General features: G+C 42.3%; 1 protein-coding gene across 1 annotated transcript in view; it reads left to right on the forward strand.

The window, feature by feature from the left end:
- The window catches only part of PREX2 (phosphatidylinositol-3,4,5-trisphosphate dependent Rac exchange factor 2), a 293,528-nt gene that overhangs the window by 152,406 nt on the left and 124,120 nt on the right, over positions 1-17,002 (forward strand). Inside the window, 3 exon segments of the mRNA NM_001192526.2 lie at positions 58-175; positions 1,848-2,032; positions 4,410-4,571. Coding sequence (NP_001179455.1) covers positions 58-175; positions 1,848-2,032; positions 4,410-4,571 — 465 coding nt within the window.

The following is a 17,002-nucleotide window of genomic DNA, read 5'->3' on the forward strand; positions in this document are numbered from 1 at the left end:
GCATTTTAGGAAACACTGATAGTAAATACCTCTGAGGTTTCTTTCCTTCATTTCCAGCAAGATTCCATACAATGGGTTTATAATAGTGTTGAGAGTGCTCAGGAAGACCTTCAGAAGTCCAACTCCAAACCACCAGGAGATGAAGCAGGGGATTCCTTTGACTGTAAAGTAGAAGGTGGGTTTCTTCTTCTCCTCTTGGGTTTATAGGATTCTTTGTCAATGTGCCATTGCCGAGTCCCAATTGTTAAAAACCTTATATGTTCAGGTGACTACCTTAGTCATCATCTCAAATAGATGTCACGCCAAATCCCTAAGTCATAATTGCTCACGACTAACGTGGAATAACTACGACGCTTTCTTAGGCTCTCTGTTAGATATTTTACATGGATTACCTTACCAGCTTATCAGAAATGAAGCTCTATTTTGTTGTTCAGTCACTCAGTCGTGTCCAACTCTTTTCTACCCCATGGGACTGCAGCATACCAGACTTCCCTGTCCTTCACCATCTCCCAGAGTTTGCTCAAACTCATGTCCAGTGAGTCAGTGATGCCATCCAACCATCTCATTCTCTGTTATCCCCTCTCTTCCTGCCTTCAGTCTTTCCCAGCATCAGAGTCTTTCCAGTGAGTCGGCTCTTTGCATTAGCTGGTCAAAGTATTAGAGCTTCAGCTTCAGCATCAGTCCTTCCAATGAATATTCAGGGTTGATTTCTCTTAGGATTGACTGCTTTGATCTCCTTGCAGTCCAAGGGACTCTCAGGAGTCTTCTCCAACACCACAGTTCAAAAGCATCAAAATTATCATCACCCTAACTTTATGGAGAAGAAATTGAGGTCCACGGAGGTTAATGAATGTGCCCAAGCTAGTAAGTGGTAGAATGAGGATTCAAACCCCAGCTATGATGTGTTTCCTTGTTTTGAGTTTAAATGTTGTGTCAGCCTTCCCACTCCAATGTGGTTCACAAACCATGAGCACCTGCATCACATAAGATGGAGATACAGAGGCTCAGCCCCACCCTCGATCTACTGGGTGAGAATCTCAATTTTAGCAAGATAATATCTGTATGTACAATAAAATTTGAGAAGCCCTAGTTTAGAAAGTTCATAGTTCCTTTGAAATTATGTTTTTTCTGCTCTTGCCTATTTTATATTTACTGGTCCTGCCTTTATTCTAGGAATTAATTGTTTTAAGTTAACTAGTACTGTATTTCTACTTAGTATTTACTGTTAGAATCCTCATTCCTCAGCAGTTTCTTGCTTGAGACTACATTTTTTTTTTCACTAGCTGACTGATTGTTGGCCAAAAACCTATAGGAATATATTCAGGATGGAAATTTTATTACAGTCAACAGTGATACATTTTCTCAATGAGTTAGCCTCAGAAGATGCTGTTTGGAAAAATTCAGGCACTCTCTGCTGAAAAAATAATTATTGCATCTCCTTTCTGCTTCAGTATGATTTTCTGTATTTTTTCTGCTTTGAGAAAATATTCATCCAATGTTTGAGGCAGTTTTAGGAACCCTGACTTGAGGCTATGCATGATTTTAATGAAAAAATTGTATGTTTCATGTTGATACAGATATAAGTAGGTATGCATATGGTCCATAGATCAAAATGGGGTGTGCAAAGATAAAACTAGTCATATTAGAAGGGTAAAGGTTGGATCCGTCAATTTTGTATTTTTTTCCAATGCTCTTCTTTTTAAAAACGTTAGCTAGATACTTCATTTAGCACATCAGATTTAGTCACCCTTTAAAACCTCTAAAAAATATTCAGAGAGATTCAGATTATTTGAAGAGACTAAAAAACCCTTCCTGAATTTGCTGAATTAAAGTTGTCTTTTTTCCAGAGGTAATTGACAAGTTCAACACCATGGCGATCATCGACGGGAAGAAGGAGCACGTGAGTTTGACGGTGGACAATGTCCACCTGGAGTATGGTGTTGTGTATGAGTATGACAGCACCGCTGGGATCAAGTGCAACGTGGTGGAGAAGATGATCGAGCCCAAAGGCTTCTTCAGCCTCACTGCCAAGGTACGAGTGATCCTATCAGAGAAAGATATTATGATGTCAGTAAAACAACTCAAGTCCTCAGCCACCCCCACTTTAAAAAATGAAATAGCTGTGAATGCTTCAGCTGTCCGCTCATTCAAGTTCTCTTTCTTGTTCTTTTTTCCCCCATTACTCAACTGTGTATAGTCTTTTTTTTTTAATTGACCTCTTTTGGAGCACAGTGTTATGTTAGATGGGCTGCTTGCCCAAGCGAGTATTAGTTGGTTTGGCAAAGGTTCTCTGCATTTAGTAAGTTTGCTACGTCTGTGAATTCAGTATCGTGAAAACGTTTCAGATGGTTTTCATGACAGATGGTGCTTTCCTAAATGTACATAATCCTCTGAAGAATATTTGAAGTCGTAAAATGCATTCAAATTCTGTAAGGCTCATGTTTATTTCATATAGTTTCTCGAAGCTTAAAGACTAGTTTATGAATAGATCTTCAGATGTGTATATAATTCTTAGTTGTGAAGAGTCTTGTCCTTAGTCCTTAAAGCAAGACAGGGAGGGAGGAAGAGGATCTTCATCCAAATGGATAAAACACATGGTAAGTAGGTCACCCTGTTTGCTTTCTGCGATCCTTCCACAAAGTAAATTGGTCAGACTCCTATTGCACCCTCCGCAGGTCAGAATGTTTGTGTTCCGTCTACTTTTACATCACCCTGGGAGGATTCAGGTACAACAAGAAACATGTGTCTTCACCACCTTTATTTCTTCATTTCAGTTCGTGTTTCAAATATGTATAGTTGAGACAGATCTAGTAATAATAGCAGGTATTTTTAAAATTTTAGTGGAAGAAAATAATAGAAAAATCCAAATGCACTATTTCAAAAATAATTATTTTATGGTTTTCTTTTATATTCTGAAAGTCAATTTCTTTTTTCATTTGTTTTTTTAAATTTAATTGGAGGGTAATTGCTTTACAATATGAAGTCAGCTTCTTAAAATTATCCCATCATTATGATGACATTGTACCACTATATGTATCTATTGATAAAGAATCTATAGTTTCAAAATTCAACCCATTCCCAACTATTAATAAATTACACTACTGAGAATAAATTACACTACTGAGAAGATCTATAGAAGACTTTGAGACCAGTTTATTGTAATTAATCTCATTTTCTAACTCTTTGAAATTTACAAAATTACATGGTTTATTTTATATATGACAACTATACAACTTAATACTGTATATATTTCTATTTTACACATGAAGAAAGTCAAAGAAATTAAGAAATTTAACCAAGACCACACTGCTAATGATAAAGTGAGCTCTGATTTCTAGACTAGTTATTAAACCAAAAACTCACACTCCATATTGTGCAAGACAGGGAAATGGAAGTGGTGAGGGAGCTCAAATAAACATCTAATACATTGTCTATCTCACACTATATTATAAAAATCTGATGCAAAGTTGCAATCAGTCATTGTGATCTTTGAACAATCATAAATGCTACATATACATAATGTTCGTGCTCAGTTGCTTCAGTCGTGTCCAACTCTTTGTGACCCTGTGGACCATAGCCCACCAGGCTCCTCTGTCCGTGGAATTCTCCAGGCAAGAATACTGGAGTGGGTTGCCATGCCCTCCTCCAGGGGATATTTCCAACCCAGGGATTGAGCCTGCATCTATTATGTCTCCTGCATTGGCAGGCGGGTTCTTTACCACTAGTACCACCTGGGAAGCCCATATATAATAATACACATAATTAATTCTCTGTTCATTGGAAATTCTCAGTGATTCATGATGTACACACACACATGCTGCCTTATAATCAATTCAGATAGCCAAAAGATTTACTAATTGAGCACATCACATGAATGGTTTTATCTGCTGCTTTCATCAGACAGAGTTCAGACACTGGAAGCAATGTTGTTTTTTAACTTTGGCAAGAGAAAGTCTCATTTATTCCATCCTTCTTTGAACATTTGTTTATGATAAACGCACTCTCTGTATCAGGCTCTGTAGCAAGAAAGGATATGGTTTTCCTTAGTTTTTGTTGTTCCACTACCAAGTGGAGGAAAAAAAAAATGTTCTGAATAACTCTGACTAAAATATGGGCAGTGTGTTCCCACATCAGAGTGTACCGATTTATTCAGCAGGGCGTCTTTGAAGTCCCCTCACCTCCCTCAGGCAGCCTTTTGTAGCCAGCAGAAGGGAAAACGGGAGATGCCAGACACACAAGTCCATCACTTCGCTGCCAGGGTTTATTGAACACAGAAATCCCAGGCAGCTAAAAGAAGCAATCGGGGAAAAAACACCCTATGTTGTGGAATTGTGAACATTTTATTTGGCTGATTTTGAAGCTTTTATTTTCTTCTTCTGTTTTATGTGTGTGTGTGTGTGTGTCTACAGATTCTTGAAGCCCTGGCTAAAAGCGATGATCATTTCGTACAAAACTGCACCAGCCTTAGCTCTCTGAATGAAGTGATACCTACTGACCTTCAAAGTAAATTCAGTGCCATTTGTAGTGAAAAAATTGAGCGCATATGTCAGAGAATATCCAGTTATAAAAAGGTAAAGTAAAGGCTCTGTGTATTTCACACGTGATTATTATTTAAATTATTATTGTAATGTCAAATTTAATTCAGTGTTTGATGTTTTATTCCTTATTTATGTGCCAGTTTATTGAAATAATGATAAGATTTATAAAGCATTTTAGAGTTTTTCAAATGCCTTTATATCCTTTACCTCATTTGATCTTTGCAAGCTAAGTCATTATTTCATGTTTTCCAATATAATAACCGAGACCTAGACAATTAAATTGGGATTCCCAGGTGGCACAGTGGTAAAGAATCCACCAGCCAGTGCAAGAGAAGCAGGAGATGTGAGTTCAATCCCTGGGTTGGGAAGATCCCCTGGAGGAGGAAATGGCAACCCACTCCAGGATTCTTGCCTGAAAATTCCATGGACAGAGGAGCTTGGCGGGCTACGGGCTGTGGTTTCACAAAGTCAGACACAACTGAGCATGCATGCCTGCATTCATGCAAAGAATTAAATTTCTTACTGGCAAGTATAGAGTTGGGATGTTAATCCAAACCACCTAATCCTGAAGTCACATTTTAAAATGATACAGTAGTTGTTCTTTCCCTGTTCTCTCAATAGAGGGAACAGGGTCCTCAATCAGAAAGTATTTGGAACACAGGCTGTTTCCTTCATTAATTGAGCGTATTAATTGAGCACCTTTTATGTGTGAAGCTGTTCTTGGTTCCAGGAATATGGCAGCAAAGATTCTTCCCTCATGATGTTTCCATTTGAGTGGGGGAGACAGCAACAACATGTCTACAAAGGGGAAAATAAACTATTGACGAGAATTATGAGGACAACCATGGTGGGAAGTACCAGTGTGGGAACTCTGAACTGGGTACTAGAGAAAGCATCCTTAGGAAAGCTTGTATTTAAACGACAAGTAGAGCTCTTTCTCCAAAAGGGAGGAAGAAGCCTCCAGGTAGACAGAACAGCTGGTGGTGGTGTTCAGTTGCCAAGTCGTGTCCAGCTCTTCATGACCCCACGGACTGCAGCATACCAGGCCTCCCTGTCCCTCACCATCTCTCGAGATCCACCTATGTTCATGTCCATTGAATCGGTGACGCCACCCAACCATTTCATCCTCTGTTGCCCTCTTCTCATTCTGCCTTCAGTCTTTCCCAGAATTAAAGGTTTTTCCAATGAGTCAGCCGTTGGCATCAGGTGGCCAAAGTATTGGAGCTTCAGCATCAGTCCGTTAGGCCTCAAAGCAGAAAGAAGGCCAGGGTGTCAGGTGGAAAGAGATTAGTCCTAAGGGTGGAGACTTCAGCAGGGACCAGCATGAGATGCTGTGAAACTCTGTACCTTTCAGGACTTTGGGTTTTCTTCTTACATCAAGGAGAAGTTGGAAGTTTTTAGATATAATGGTGGCTTCATTTAACGTAGGTTTTAAAAGGTCATGCTGGGAACTTCTGTGGCGGTGCAGTAGTCAACACTTTGCCTGCCAGTGCAGGGGTGTGGATCCAATCCCTGGTCAGGGAGCTGAGACCCCACATGCCTCGTCACCCAAAAACCAAAACATAAAGCAGAAACAATATTGTAACAGACTTAATAAAGATAGTCTACATCACATCCAAAAAAAAAGAGCTGGCTTCCCTGTAGGAATAGATTGCAAGGTGCAATCTTGCAATCTAGAGAGGTGTGTCCAGGTGAGTGATGGTGGTGGCATAGACTCTGGTGAAGACAGAGGAGACAGAGAACATTTAGCGAATTTGACAATATATTTTATAGACAGAGTAAATAAAAATGCATCTCCAAAACATATCTTTTAATATATTTTAATTTTTTTTCTATTCGTATCAATGGGAAGATAGCTAATTAAATTATTTTCTTCAAAGTGAGGCTGGTTGCATGGATATTTTGTTTGCACATGTGTGTGGGGGAGTTTAATAGCCAATGAATGACCTAAAAGGAAGAGTCTCCTCACCAGAAAGTGAATTAGCCAAATTCCCTGGTGGCTCAGATGGTAAAGCGTCTTTCTACAATGTGGGAGACCTGAGTTCGATCCCTGGGTGGGGAAGATCCCCTGGAGAAGGAAATGGCAATACACTCCAGTACTATTGCCTGGAAAATCCCGTGGACAGAGGAGCCTGGTAGGCTTATACAGTCCATGGGGTCACAAAGAGTCCGACATGACTGAGCAACTTCTCTTTCACTTTTCCCTTGATCTTGAAGTTCTTGCCTGCGGAAGTGTGACTGAATACATCTCTGTTCTTTAAGCTAAAAAAAAAAAAAAAAAAAGAGTGAGAGAGAGACTAGTTGCTTAAAATTTGATGGTCATACTAGGAAATATTATCTATCCCAGTGTATGTGAATATGACTTAACTGACTATGCTTGATATGGTAAATAAAAGATAAGCCCTTTTGTGTCCAGATACATCCATTTAAAAATAGGCAAATGCATGAAAGAATACCCAAGGAATTTCAATCTTGGTTACCTCAGGTAGGAGAAAGAAAAGAGGACTCGCTGTGTTTTTCTTTAAGGCCTTCCTATACTGTTTGGCTGGATGGAGGAGCCTGGAAGGCTGCAGTCCATGGGGTCGCTGAGGGTCGGGTACGACTGAGCGCCTTCACTTTCACTTTTCACTTTCATGCATTGGAGAAGGAAATGGCAACCCACTCCAGTGTTCTTGCCTGGAGAATCCCAGGGACAGGGGAGCCTGGTGGGCTGCCGTCTGTGGGGTCGCACAGAGTCGGACACGACTGAAGCGACTTAGCAGCATACTGTTTGGCTTGTTAAGTTGAATATATATAGATGTCATAATTTTATGAAGAAAAAGTGATATTCAAGATCACTGTATAACTGTCATATCTGTTCACCCTCTTTCCATGACTGCTGTTGACCCCTTTGAGTTTGAGAACGATTCCACGAATAAGCCTTGCGGAAGCCGAAGAACAGAAGATTTTCTTTTTACTTCTCCTGTCCCTTTGAGATGTGACAGTTCTTTGAAGTTAAATTTAAAAGCTCTAAACAAATGCAAATTAGTAGTTCCCTTTTGAACACATTTTGAAAAGAGAGTCATTCTACTTCAGAGATAGATCTGTATAAAGTATGGTAGGGTTCAGGCAGATTCTGGTTATCAAACTTGTCACGGTTCTGTGTCTCGTTTTTCTACCTCGTTTTCAATTTCTTCCTATTTTCTCTCCATTCATTCAAACAACAAAAGCAGTAGAAGTAGCTTAAAGAAATATACATAGGGGAAGGTAAACTATCTAAGTAAAAGCAAAACATTAGGATGAGGGCACATTACATAGGGTATTGATTCAGCTGCTTTAAGAAGGGCCAAGACAACACAGACTTAAAGCAGAAAGTTTATTTCTCACTCTTGTGAAAGCCCAACGGATAGGGGTCCAGTGTGCTGGGGCTTGATGATCTTCTGCGGATCCTCCTATATTTTTGTTTTCTCCTCTAGGATATTGCCCTCTTCCACAAAGCCAAAGTTGGCTCACCACCATCACGTATAAATGAATTCCCCTTAAACGGGGAAAGAGAAAGCAGAGAGTGAATTGCTTCCTTTTGAGGGCAGGACCCAGAAGTTGTACACACCATCCCTATTTACATCTTGTTAGAGTCGGACAGGACTGAGTGACTTCACTTTCACTTTTTACTTTCATGCATTGGAGAAGGAAATGGCAACCCACTCCAGTGTTCTTGCCTGGAGAATCCCAGGGACGGTGGAGCCTGATGGGCTGCCATCTATGGGGTCGCACAGAGTCGGACATGACTGAAGCGACTTAGCAGCAGCAGCAGCAGATTTTAGTGCAAAGGAGGCTGGGACATGTAGTCTCAAACTGGGCATCCATGTGCCAAAGTAAGGGCTTCCTCGGTGGCTCAGCGATACAGAAGACTCGGGTTCGATCCCTGGATCAGAAGGATCCCCTGGAGGAGTTCATGGCAACCCACTTCCAGCATTCTTGCCTGCAGAATCCCATGGGACAGAGGAGCCTGACAGGCTACAGTCCATAGGATCGCAAAGAGTCAGACATGACTGAAGTGACTTAGCACGCATGTGCCAAACTAAAGCTTAAGGAACTTTATTTCTCAGAGAAAGAAGGAGAGAATGAATATCGAAGGAAAATGAACAGGTAAATTTAGAGATAAAGCTATGTTAGAGGGACTTCCCTGGTGGTCCGGTGGTTAAGACTTCACCGTCCAATGCAGGGGGTGCGAGTTTGATCCTTGATTGGGGATCTAAGGTCCCACATGTCTCAGGAACAAAAAGACAAATAACAAAAATCTTCCCATAAAACAGATGCAACGCTGTAGCAAATTCAATAAAGACTTTAAAAGTGGTCCACATCAAAAAAGATAATCTTAAAAAAATTATTAGAAGAGATGGTATAAAAATTTTTTATTTCAAAAAAAAAATTTTTTTTAAAAGATGATATTCATTGGAAAAAAAAAAAGAGAGACAGAGAGAGATGATCTAGATTATCAGAGAATAAAGGGCTATAGGTAAGTAGGTCCTAAGACTCTACCTACTCAAGTGGCATATTATGTTTGGCCTTCAGCTTCCTGATGGCTAAAATTAAAAAGGAACACTGTCACATATCTATCAGCATCTCTGTAGTATATACATAATTTCTTAAGAGAGGCAGAACTTTCCTTGGATGGAGTTCTAAATGAAATCTCTCACCCGGAGTTTCAGAGGCAACAACAGGAATGTCAGGGCAGTGCCCTTAAACATAGCCCTGCAAAAGAAGCAGACATCCATTTTATGTGGCAGATATGTTTAATGCATTCCTTAATGAAATATCAGAGGTCAAAAAACTGAAGTCCACAAAAGCAAGTTTGTTGCAATATGGAACAGGAAGACTAGAAAATTACTTACTAAATGTGTACCCTTTGTGTAGGCAATGGGACCTTAAGTCAGTTATTTGAAGAAGACTTCCCTCTCCCGCTTACTGTCCACTTGAGAAGAAAGGTCAAAATACATGAAGCAATAATAATACTCATTAGCTTCCTTGGAGGTGTTGCCATAATGATTGAATATGCTGGCACTCACCACCCTGCTCTTCCTGCAGTTATGGAGAGCACTGCACTTTATAACAGTTGATATCAGGCATTGTGTACCATATTTTGGATTTCCTGGGTGGGTCAGTGGTAAAGAATCTACCTGCCAATGCAGAAGACGCAGGAGACACGGGTTCGATCCCTGGGTTGGGAAGATCCCCTAGAGAAGGAAATGGCAACCCACTCCAGTATTCTTGCCTGGAAAATCCCATGGACAGCGGAGCCTGGCGGACTATAGTCCATGGAGTTCCAAAAGAGTCAGACACGACTTAGCAACTAAACAACAAACCATATTTTACAGTTTGCCTGTGTTGTGTAATCTTACCAACACAGTGTTATGAGACACATTTCTTTGATGAAGTGACTCAAGTTCAGAGTGGTCCGCTAACTTGCCCAAAGGCATGCAGCTGGGAACAGCAGTGGAATTTGAACCTTGTTCCCTTTTATTCTAAAACTTATTGTTTGTTTACCAAGGCAATGGCAACTCACTCCAGTACTCTTGCCTGGAAAATCCCATGGACAGAGGGGCCTGGTAGGCTGCAGTCCATGGAGTCCCTAGGAGTCAGACACGACTGAGCGACTTCACTTTCACTTTTCACTTTCATGCATTGGAGAAGGAAATGGCAACCCACTCCAGTGTTCTTGCCTGGAGAATCCCAGGGACGGAGAGCCTGGTGGGCTGCCGTCTATGGGGTCGCACAGAGTCGGATACGACTGAAGCGACTTAGCAGCAGTTGTTACTGTGCTAAACAGCATGGTTCTGACTGCAAATGAGTACATGCTCAATTGCTTAGTTGTGTCCCACTCTTTTCGACCCCATGGACGTAGCCCATGAGGCTCCTCTGTCCATGGAATTTTCCTGGCAAGAATACTGGAGTGGGTTGCCATTTTGTCCTCCAGGGCATCTTCCTGACCCAGGGATAGAACCCCTGTCTCCTGTCTCTCCTGCATTGCAGGCAGATGCTTTATTGTGGAGCCACCAGGGAACTGCAAGGGCAATAGCGTTTCAGAGGAGGAGAAATCCTCTTGGATTGAGTAGTCAGCAGATGCTAGCTGCTGTCAGTTGGAAAGATGTGTCAGATTGATTTGATATCTCTCTTTACTTCATTCTCAAGTAAAGAGAGATATCATAAGCAAAGGCAAAGACTTAGAAATGAGACTGATCTTATTGAGGAAGAGTTGACAGACTGCCTGGGCCAGAAAGGAGGATTTGAGTTGGATGCAATTAAAAAGGAAACCTGACAAAATCTGATTTTTCCAGTGATGTTTCAAAGTGACATAATCATCAGATTTGTTTGTAAGATGTCCATATTGATGGTGATTTGGACTCGAAGAAGCCTTGGGGATGGAGAGAAAAGATCAGTTCAAGCTATGTGCTGAATTGTTTATGACATAAACAATTAAAGAAGGTGTTATTTTTGGTTTCTAACAGCCTGGTTTGAGACAAAATGAGAGGTGTATATGGGGCTTTCCTGCTGGCTCAGATGGTAAAGATGGGCTTCCCTGGTGGCTCTGTTAGTAAAGAATCTGCCTGCAGTGCAGGAGGCCTTCCTGATCCAAAGGTCAGGAAGATCCCCTGGAGAAGGAAATGGCAACCCACTCTTCTAGTATTCTTGCCTGGGAAATTCCATGGACAGAGCAGCCTGGTGGGCTACAATCCATGGGTCACAAAGAGTCTGATGCAACTTAGTGAGTTAACTGAATTGATGAGGGGTGTATGTTATAGGGGATCAGAAGCAGAAAGTATAGGGGTTTCCCCCCAAAGTGGGTGATTCTCAAAAACATCCTGGCATATGAGAAGCATCTCCCATTTCCTCAGGAGTAACTGGGTGCTTGGGAACCTTTTAAAGCAGAAGTGGACAGGCTACTGGGCAGTGATTTCAAATGATAAAAAGAATGTTGTTAAAGTTTGAAAGCTCTTGTATGTACATTATTGCTATTTGAGCCTCGAAGTAGCCATGTGTACCGAATACTCTTATCATCCTGCTTTTTTCCTCAGGGAGATTAAGAATTGACTTTGTGTCACATATTTGGCAGGCAGCCAACTAGGTATCAGTCCTATGGAGTACTCTCTCATTTATTTTTATTTTTCATTTAGGAACTAGGACTTCAGTGCTTTAAAAGCAATCCCTTCTTCATCACTTCTTGACCATAAATCTACTTAGAATCATTCAGTTCAGTTCAGTCGCTCAGTCATGTCTGACTCTGTGCGACCCCATGAACTGCTGCACGCCAGGCCTCCCTGTCCATCACCAACTCCCAGAGTCCACTCAAACTCATGTCCATTGAGTCGGTGATACTATCTGACCATCTCATCCTTTCTTGTCCCCTTCTCCTCCTGCACTCAATCTTTCCCAGCATCAGGGTCTTTTCTAATGAGTCAGCTCTTCGCACCAGGTGACCAAAGTATTGGAGTTTCAGCTTCAACATCAGTCCTTCCAATGAACACTCAAGACTGATCTCCTTAAGGATGGACTGGTTGGATCTTCTTGCAGTCCAAGGGACTCTCAAGTGTCTTCTCCAACACCACAGTTCAAAAGCATCAATTCTTCGGTGCTCAGTTTATTTTATAGTCCAACTCTCACATCTATACATGACCACTGGAAAAACCATAGCCTTGACTAGACAGACCTTTGTTTGCAAGGTAATGTCTCTGCTTTTCAATATGCTATCTAGGTTGGTCATAACTTTCCTTCCAAGGAGTAAGTGTCTTTTAATTTCATGGCTGTAGTCACCATCTGCAGTGATTTTGAAGCCCCCAAAAATAAAGTCTGACACTGTTTCCACTGTTTCCCCATCTATTTCCCATGAAGTGATGGGACCAGATGCCATGATCTTCGTTTTCTGAATGCTGAGCTTTAAGCCAACTTTTTCACTCTCCTCTTTCACTTTCATCAAGAGGCCCTTTAGTTCCTCTTCACCTTCTGCCATAAGGGTGGTGTCATCTGCATATCTGAGGTTATTGATATTTCTCCTGGCAATCTTGATTCCAGCTTGTGCTTCTTCCAGCCCAGCATTTCTCATGATGTACTCTGCATATAAGTTAAATAAGCAGGGTGACAATATACAGCCTTCACGTACTCCTTTTCCTATTTGGAATCAGTCTGTTGTTCCATGTCCAGTTCTAACTGTTGCTTCCTGACCTGCATATAGGTTTCTCAAGAGGCAGGTCAAGTGTTCTGGTATTCCCATCTCTTTCAGAATTTTCCACAGTTTATTGTGATCCACACAATCAAAGGTTTTGGCATAGTCAATAAAGCAGAAATAGCTGTTTTTCTGGAACTCTCTTGCTTTTTCCATGATCCATCAGATGTTGGCAATTTGATCTCTGGTTCCTCTGCCTTTTCTAAAACCAGCTTGAACATCTGGAAGTTCACAGTTCATGTGTTGCTGAAGCCTGGCTTGGAGAATTTTGAGCATTACTTTACTAGCATGTGAGATGAATGTAATTGTGCAGTATTTTGAGCATTCTTTGGCATTGCCTTTCTTTGGGATTGGAATGTAAACTGACCTTTTCCAGTCCTGTGGCCACTGCTGAGTTTCCCAAATTTGCTGGCATATTGAGTGCAGCACTTTCACAGCATCATTTTTTAGGATTTGAAATAGCTCAACTGGAATTCCATCACCTCCACTAGCTTTGTTCGTATGATGCTTTCTAAGACCCACTTGACTTCGCATTTCAGGATGTCTGGCTCTAGGTGAGTGATCATACCATCGTGATGATCTTGGTCATGAAGATCTTTTTTGTACAGTTCTTCTGTGTATTCTTACCACGTCTTCTTAATATCTTCTGCTTCTGTTAGGTCCATACCATTTCTGTCCTTTATCAAGCCCATCTTTGCATGAAATGTTCCCTTGATATCTCTAATTTTTCCTGAAGAGATCTCTAGTCTTTCCCATTCTGTTGTTTTCCTCTATTTCTTTGCACTGATTGCTGAGGAAGGCTTTCTTATCTCTCCTTAGAGAAGGCTTGTCGTAGAAGCCCTGCTGCTGCTGCTGCTAAGTCGCTTCAGTCGTGTTCGACTCTGTGTGACCCCATAGACGGCAGCCCACCAGGCCCCGCAGTCCCTGGGATTCTCTAGGCAAGAACACTGGAGTGGGTTGCCATTTCCTCCTCCAATGCATGAAAGTGAAAAGTGAAAGTGAAGTCGCTCAGTCGTGTCCAACTCCTAGTGACCCCATGGACTGCAGCCTACCAGGCTCTGAGGAGCCTCTCAGTCCATGGAATTTTCCAGGCAAGAGTACAGGAGTGGGTTGCCATTTCCTTCTCCAGGGGATCTTCCCAACCCAGGGATTGAACCCAGGTCTCCCACACTGCAGGCAGACACTTTACCGTCTGAGCCACCAGCAAAGCCTTCAGAGATTAATAGATTGATTAATTCTTAGGACTTCCTTGGTAGTCCAGTAGCTGAAACTCCATGCTCCCAATACAGGGGGCCCAGGTTCAATCCCTGGTCAGGGAACTAGAACCCACCTGCCACAACTTAGAGTTCGTGTGCCACAACTTAAAAAAAAAAAATAATAATAGGTACTGCATGCCTCAACTAAAGATTCCACATGCTGCAGCTAACAGACCCAGCACAGCCAAATAAATAAATAAATATTTTTAAAAACAGATCAAGAATTCTCTAAATGCCTTTCTGTCTTTCAGTGTTTAGACTATTTTCACTATACTGTGCTGTCCTTAGTCGCTCAGTCATGTCCAACTCTTTGTGACCCCATGGACTGTACCCAGGCTCCTCTGTCCATGGAATTCTCCAGTCAAGAAGACTGGAGTGGGTTGCCTTGACCTCTTCCAGGGGTTCTTCCCAACCAAGGGATTGAACCCAGGTCTCCTGCATTGCAGACGGATTCTTTACCATCTGAGCCACCAGGGAAGCTCAAGAATACTGGAGTAGGTAGCCTATCCATTCTCCAGGGGACCTTCCCGACCCAGGAATTGAACCAGGGACTCCTGCATTGTGGGGGGATTCTTCACCAGCTGAGTTACCAGGGAAGTCCCATTTTTGACTATATCAGTTCAGTTCAGTTCAGTCGCTCAGTCGTGTCTGACTCTTTGCGACCCCATGAATCACAGCATGCCACGCCTCCCTGTCCATCACAAACTCCCGGAGTTCACTCAGACTCACGTCCATTGAATCAGTGATGCCATCCAGCCATCTCATCCTCTGTCGTCCCCTTCTCCTCCTGCCCCCAATCCCTCCCAGCATCAGAGTCTTTTCCAATGAGTCAACTCTTTGCATGAGGTGGCCAAAGTACTGGAGTTTCAGCTTTAGCATCATTCCTTCCAAAGAAATGCCAGGGCTGATCTCCTTCAGAATGGACGGGTTGGATCCCCTTGCAGTCCAAGAGCCTCTCAAGAGTCTTCTCCAACACCACAGTTCAAAAGCATCAATTCTTTGGTGCTCAGCCTTCTTCACAGTCCAACTCTCACATCCATACATGACCACAGGAAAAACCATAGCCTTGACTAGACGGACCTTTGTTGGCAAAGTAATGTCTCTGCTTTTCAATATGCTATCTAGGTTGGGCATAACTTTCCTTCCAAGGAGTAAGCGTCTTTTAATTTCATGGCTGCAGTCACCATCTGCAGTGATTTTGGAGCCCAGAAAAATAAAGTCTGACACTGTTTCCACTGTTTCCCCATCTATTTCCCATGAAGTGATGGGACCGGATGCCATGATCTTCGTTTTCTGAATGCTGAGCTTTAAGCCAACTTTTTCACTCTCCACTTTCACTTTCATATCATTATCAAATATGTTAATAATTTGTTAATAGATTCCTGCATTTTAGTCCAGTTCCATTCAGAGTTCTACTATGTGCTAGCACTTTGCTAAGCTTCGTAGCTTCTGACATATGATTTGAAAGCGTAGTTTAATATATACATAAGATAGATCATATTCTAATAGTGAGCTTATAAGATGTGATTTTTGATGTCACATCTTTATTCTTGAATTTAACCTAGAAAAGTTGCTAAGTCCATTTCCTCCTCCAGAAGATCTTCCTGACCCAGGGATTGAACCCTTGTTTCTTATGTCTCCTGCATTGACAGGTGTGTTCTTTACCGCTAGCACCACCTCGGAAGCCCTTCAGTTTTGGGGATGACATACCCTGTGGCCTAGGTGGTGAAGAACCTGCCTGCAATGGGTTTGACCTGGATTTGATCCCTGGGTTGGGAAGATCCTTTGGAGGAGGAAATGGCAACCCATTTCAGCATTCTTGCCTGGAGAATCCCCATGGACAGAGCAGCCTGATGGGCTACTGTCCGTGGGGTCACAAAGAGTCAGAGACGACTGAGTGACTAAGCACACACACGCAACTGAAACATAGGGAGCTGGTGGCTCTCGGTCCTTTGCTTCTGAAACTATAACCTATCTCTGTGAGATGCTTTGTTTGTGGTACAGAAGACAGATGTCAGCATCAGCCTCGTGCAGTTCACATCTGCTCAGGGAGAGGGAAATAAGAAAGTTATTCATAACTATAAGGGGGAGTGACAGAGTGCTGTAACCTAACACCCAACACCAGAAAAACTGAACTTCGACTGGCACTCAAGGAACGTCTCTTAATTTCACAGAACTCGAAAGTACATAGGAGGAAGTTTGGAAATGAAGGAAGAATATTCTAGTGACATTGAACAGTTTGTACCAGGATCTCCAGAGAGTAGACAGTGTGGGAGAGGAACTGAGTGCAAGCCAGAGGAGCAAAGGGAAGAGAGCTTGAGAGAGACAACCCGGGTATGGATCAGACTGTAGGTGGCCGTGTAGACCATGGCGGGCTTCCCCGGTGGTGCTAGTGGTGAAGAACCTGCCTGTCGATGTAGGAGACATAAGCCAATTGAACCTGCCAATGTGGGTTCTATTCCTGGGTTGGGAAGATCCCCTGGAGGAAGGCATGGCAACCCACTCCAGTATTCTTGCCTGGAGAATCCTATAGACAGAAAAGCCTGGTGGACTATAGTTCATATAGTCACAAAGATTCAGAGTGGACTGAATGACAGCACACATGTAAACCATGGCACGTCTAGACCATGGATGAATTGCAAAGTTTTAAGTTGTTAAGTGGCTATCTGAGGAAGCTGTGTAAATTCCTTGAGCATCGCTTTATTCTCAATGGCATAGAAGCAGAGTCCACACCAGTCTTCAGGCTGATCCTGACCCAAGGCTCAGCAGGGATTAGTAGAAACCATGGAAGGTACAGTCTGTTCTGCCTCAGGGGTACCACCACAGAGCTTTGCTGTCTAGCCTGTTCACAGACTCAGGTCTGGGTCAGCTTTCTCATAGTGTTTGGAACAATCTTCTTCTACCCTTGACCTGACAGCTACCCTATTCTTCCAGCTTGCCTCGCTTTAAATATTGTGTTCCTATCTTGGTGTCCTAGGACGCTGATTCGATTTCTCTCTCTGACTCTC

The sequence above is a fragment of the Bos taurus genome, chromosome 14 (genome assembly GCF_002263795.3).
Source record: "Bos taurus isolate L1 Dominette 01449 registration number 42190680 breed Hereford chromosome 14, ARS-UCD2.0, whole genome shotgun sequence".
Lineage (NCBI taxonomy): Eukaryota > Metazoa > Chordata > Mammalia > Artiodactyla > Bovidae > Bos > Bos taurus.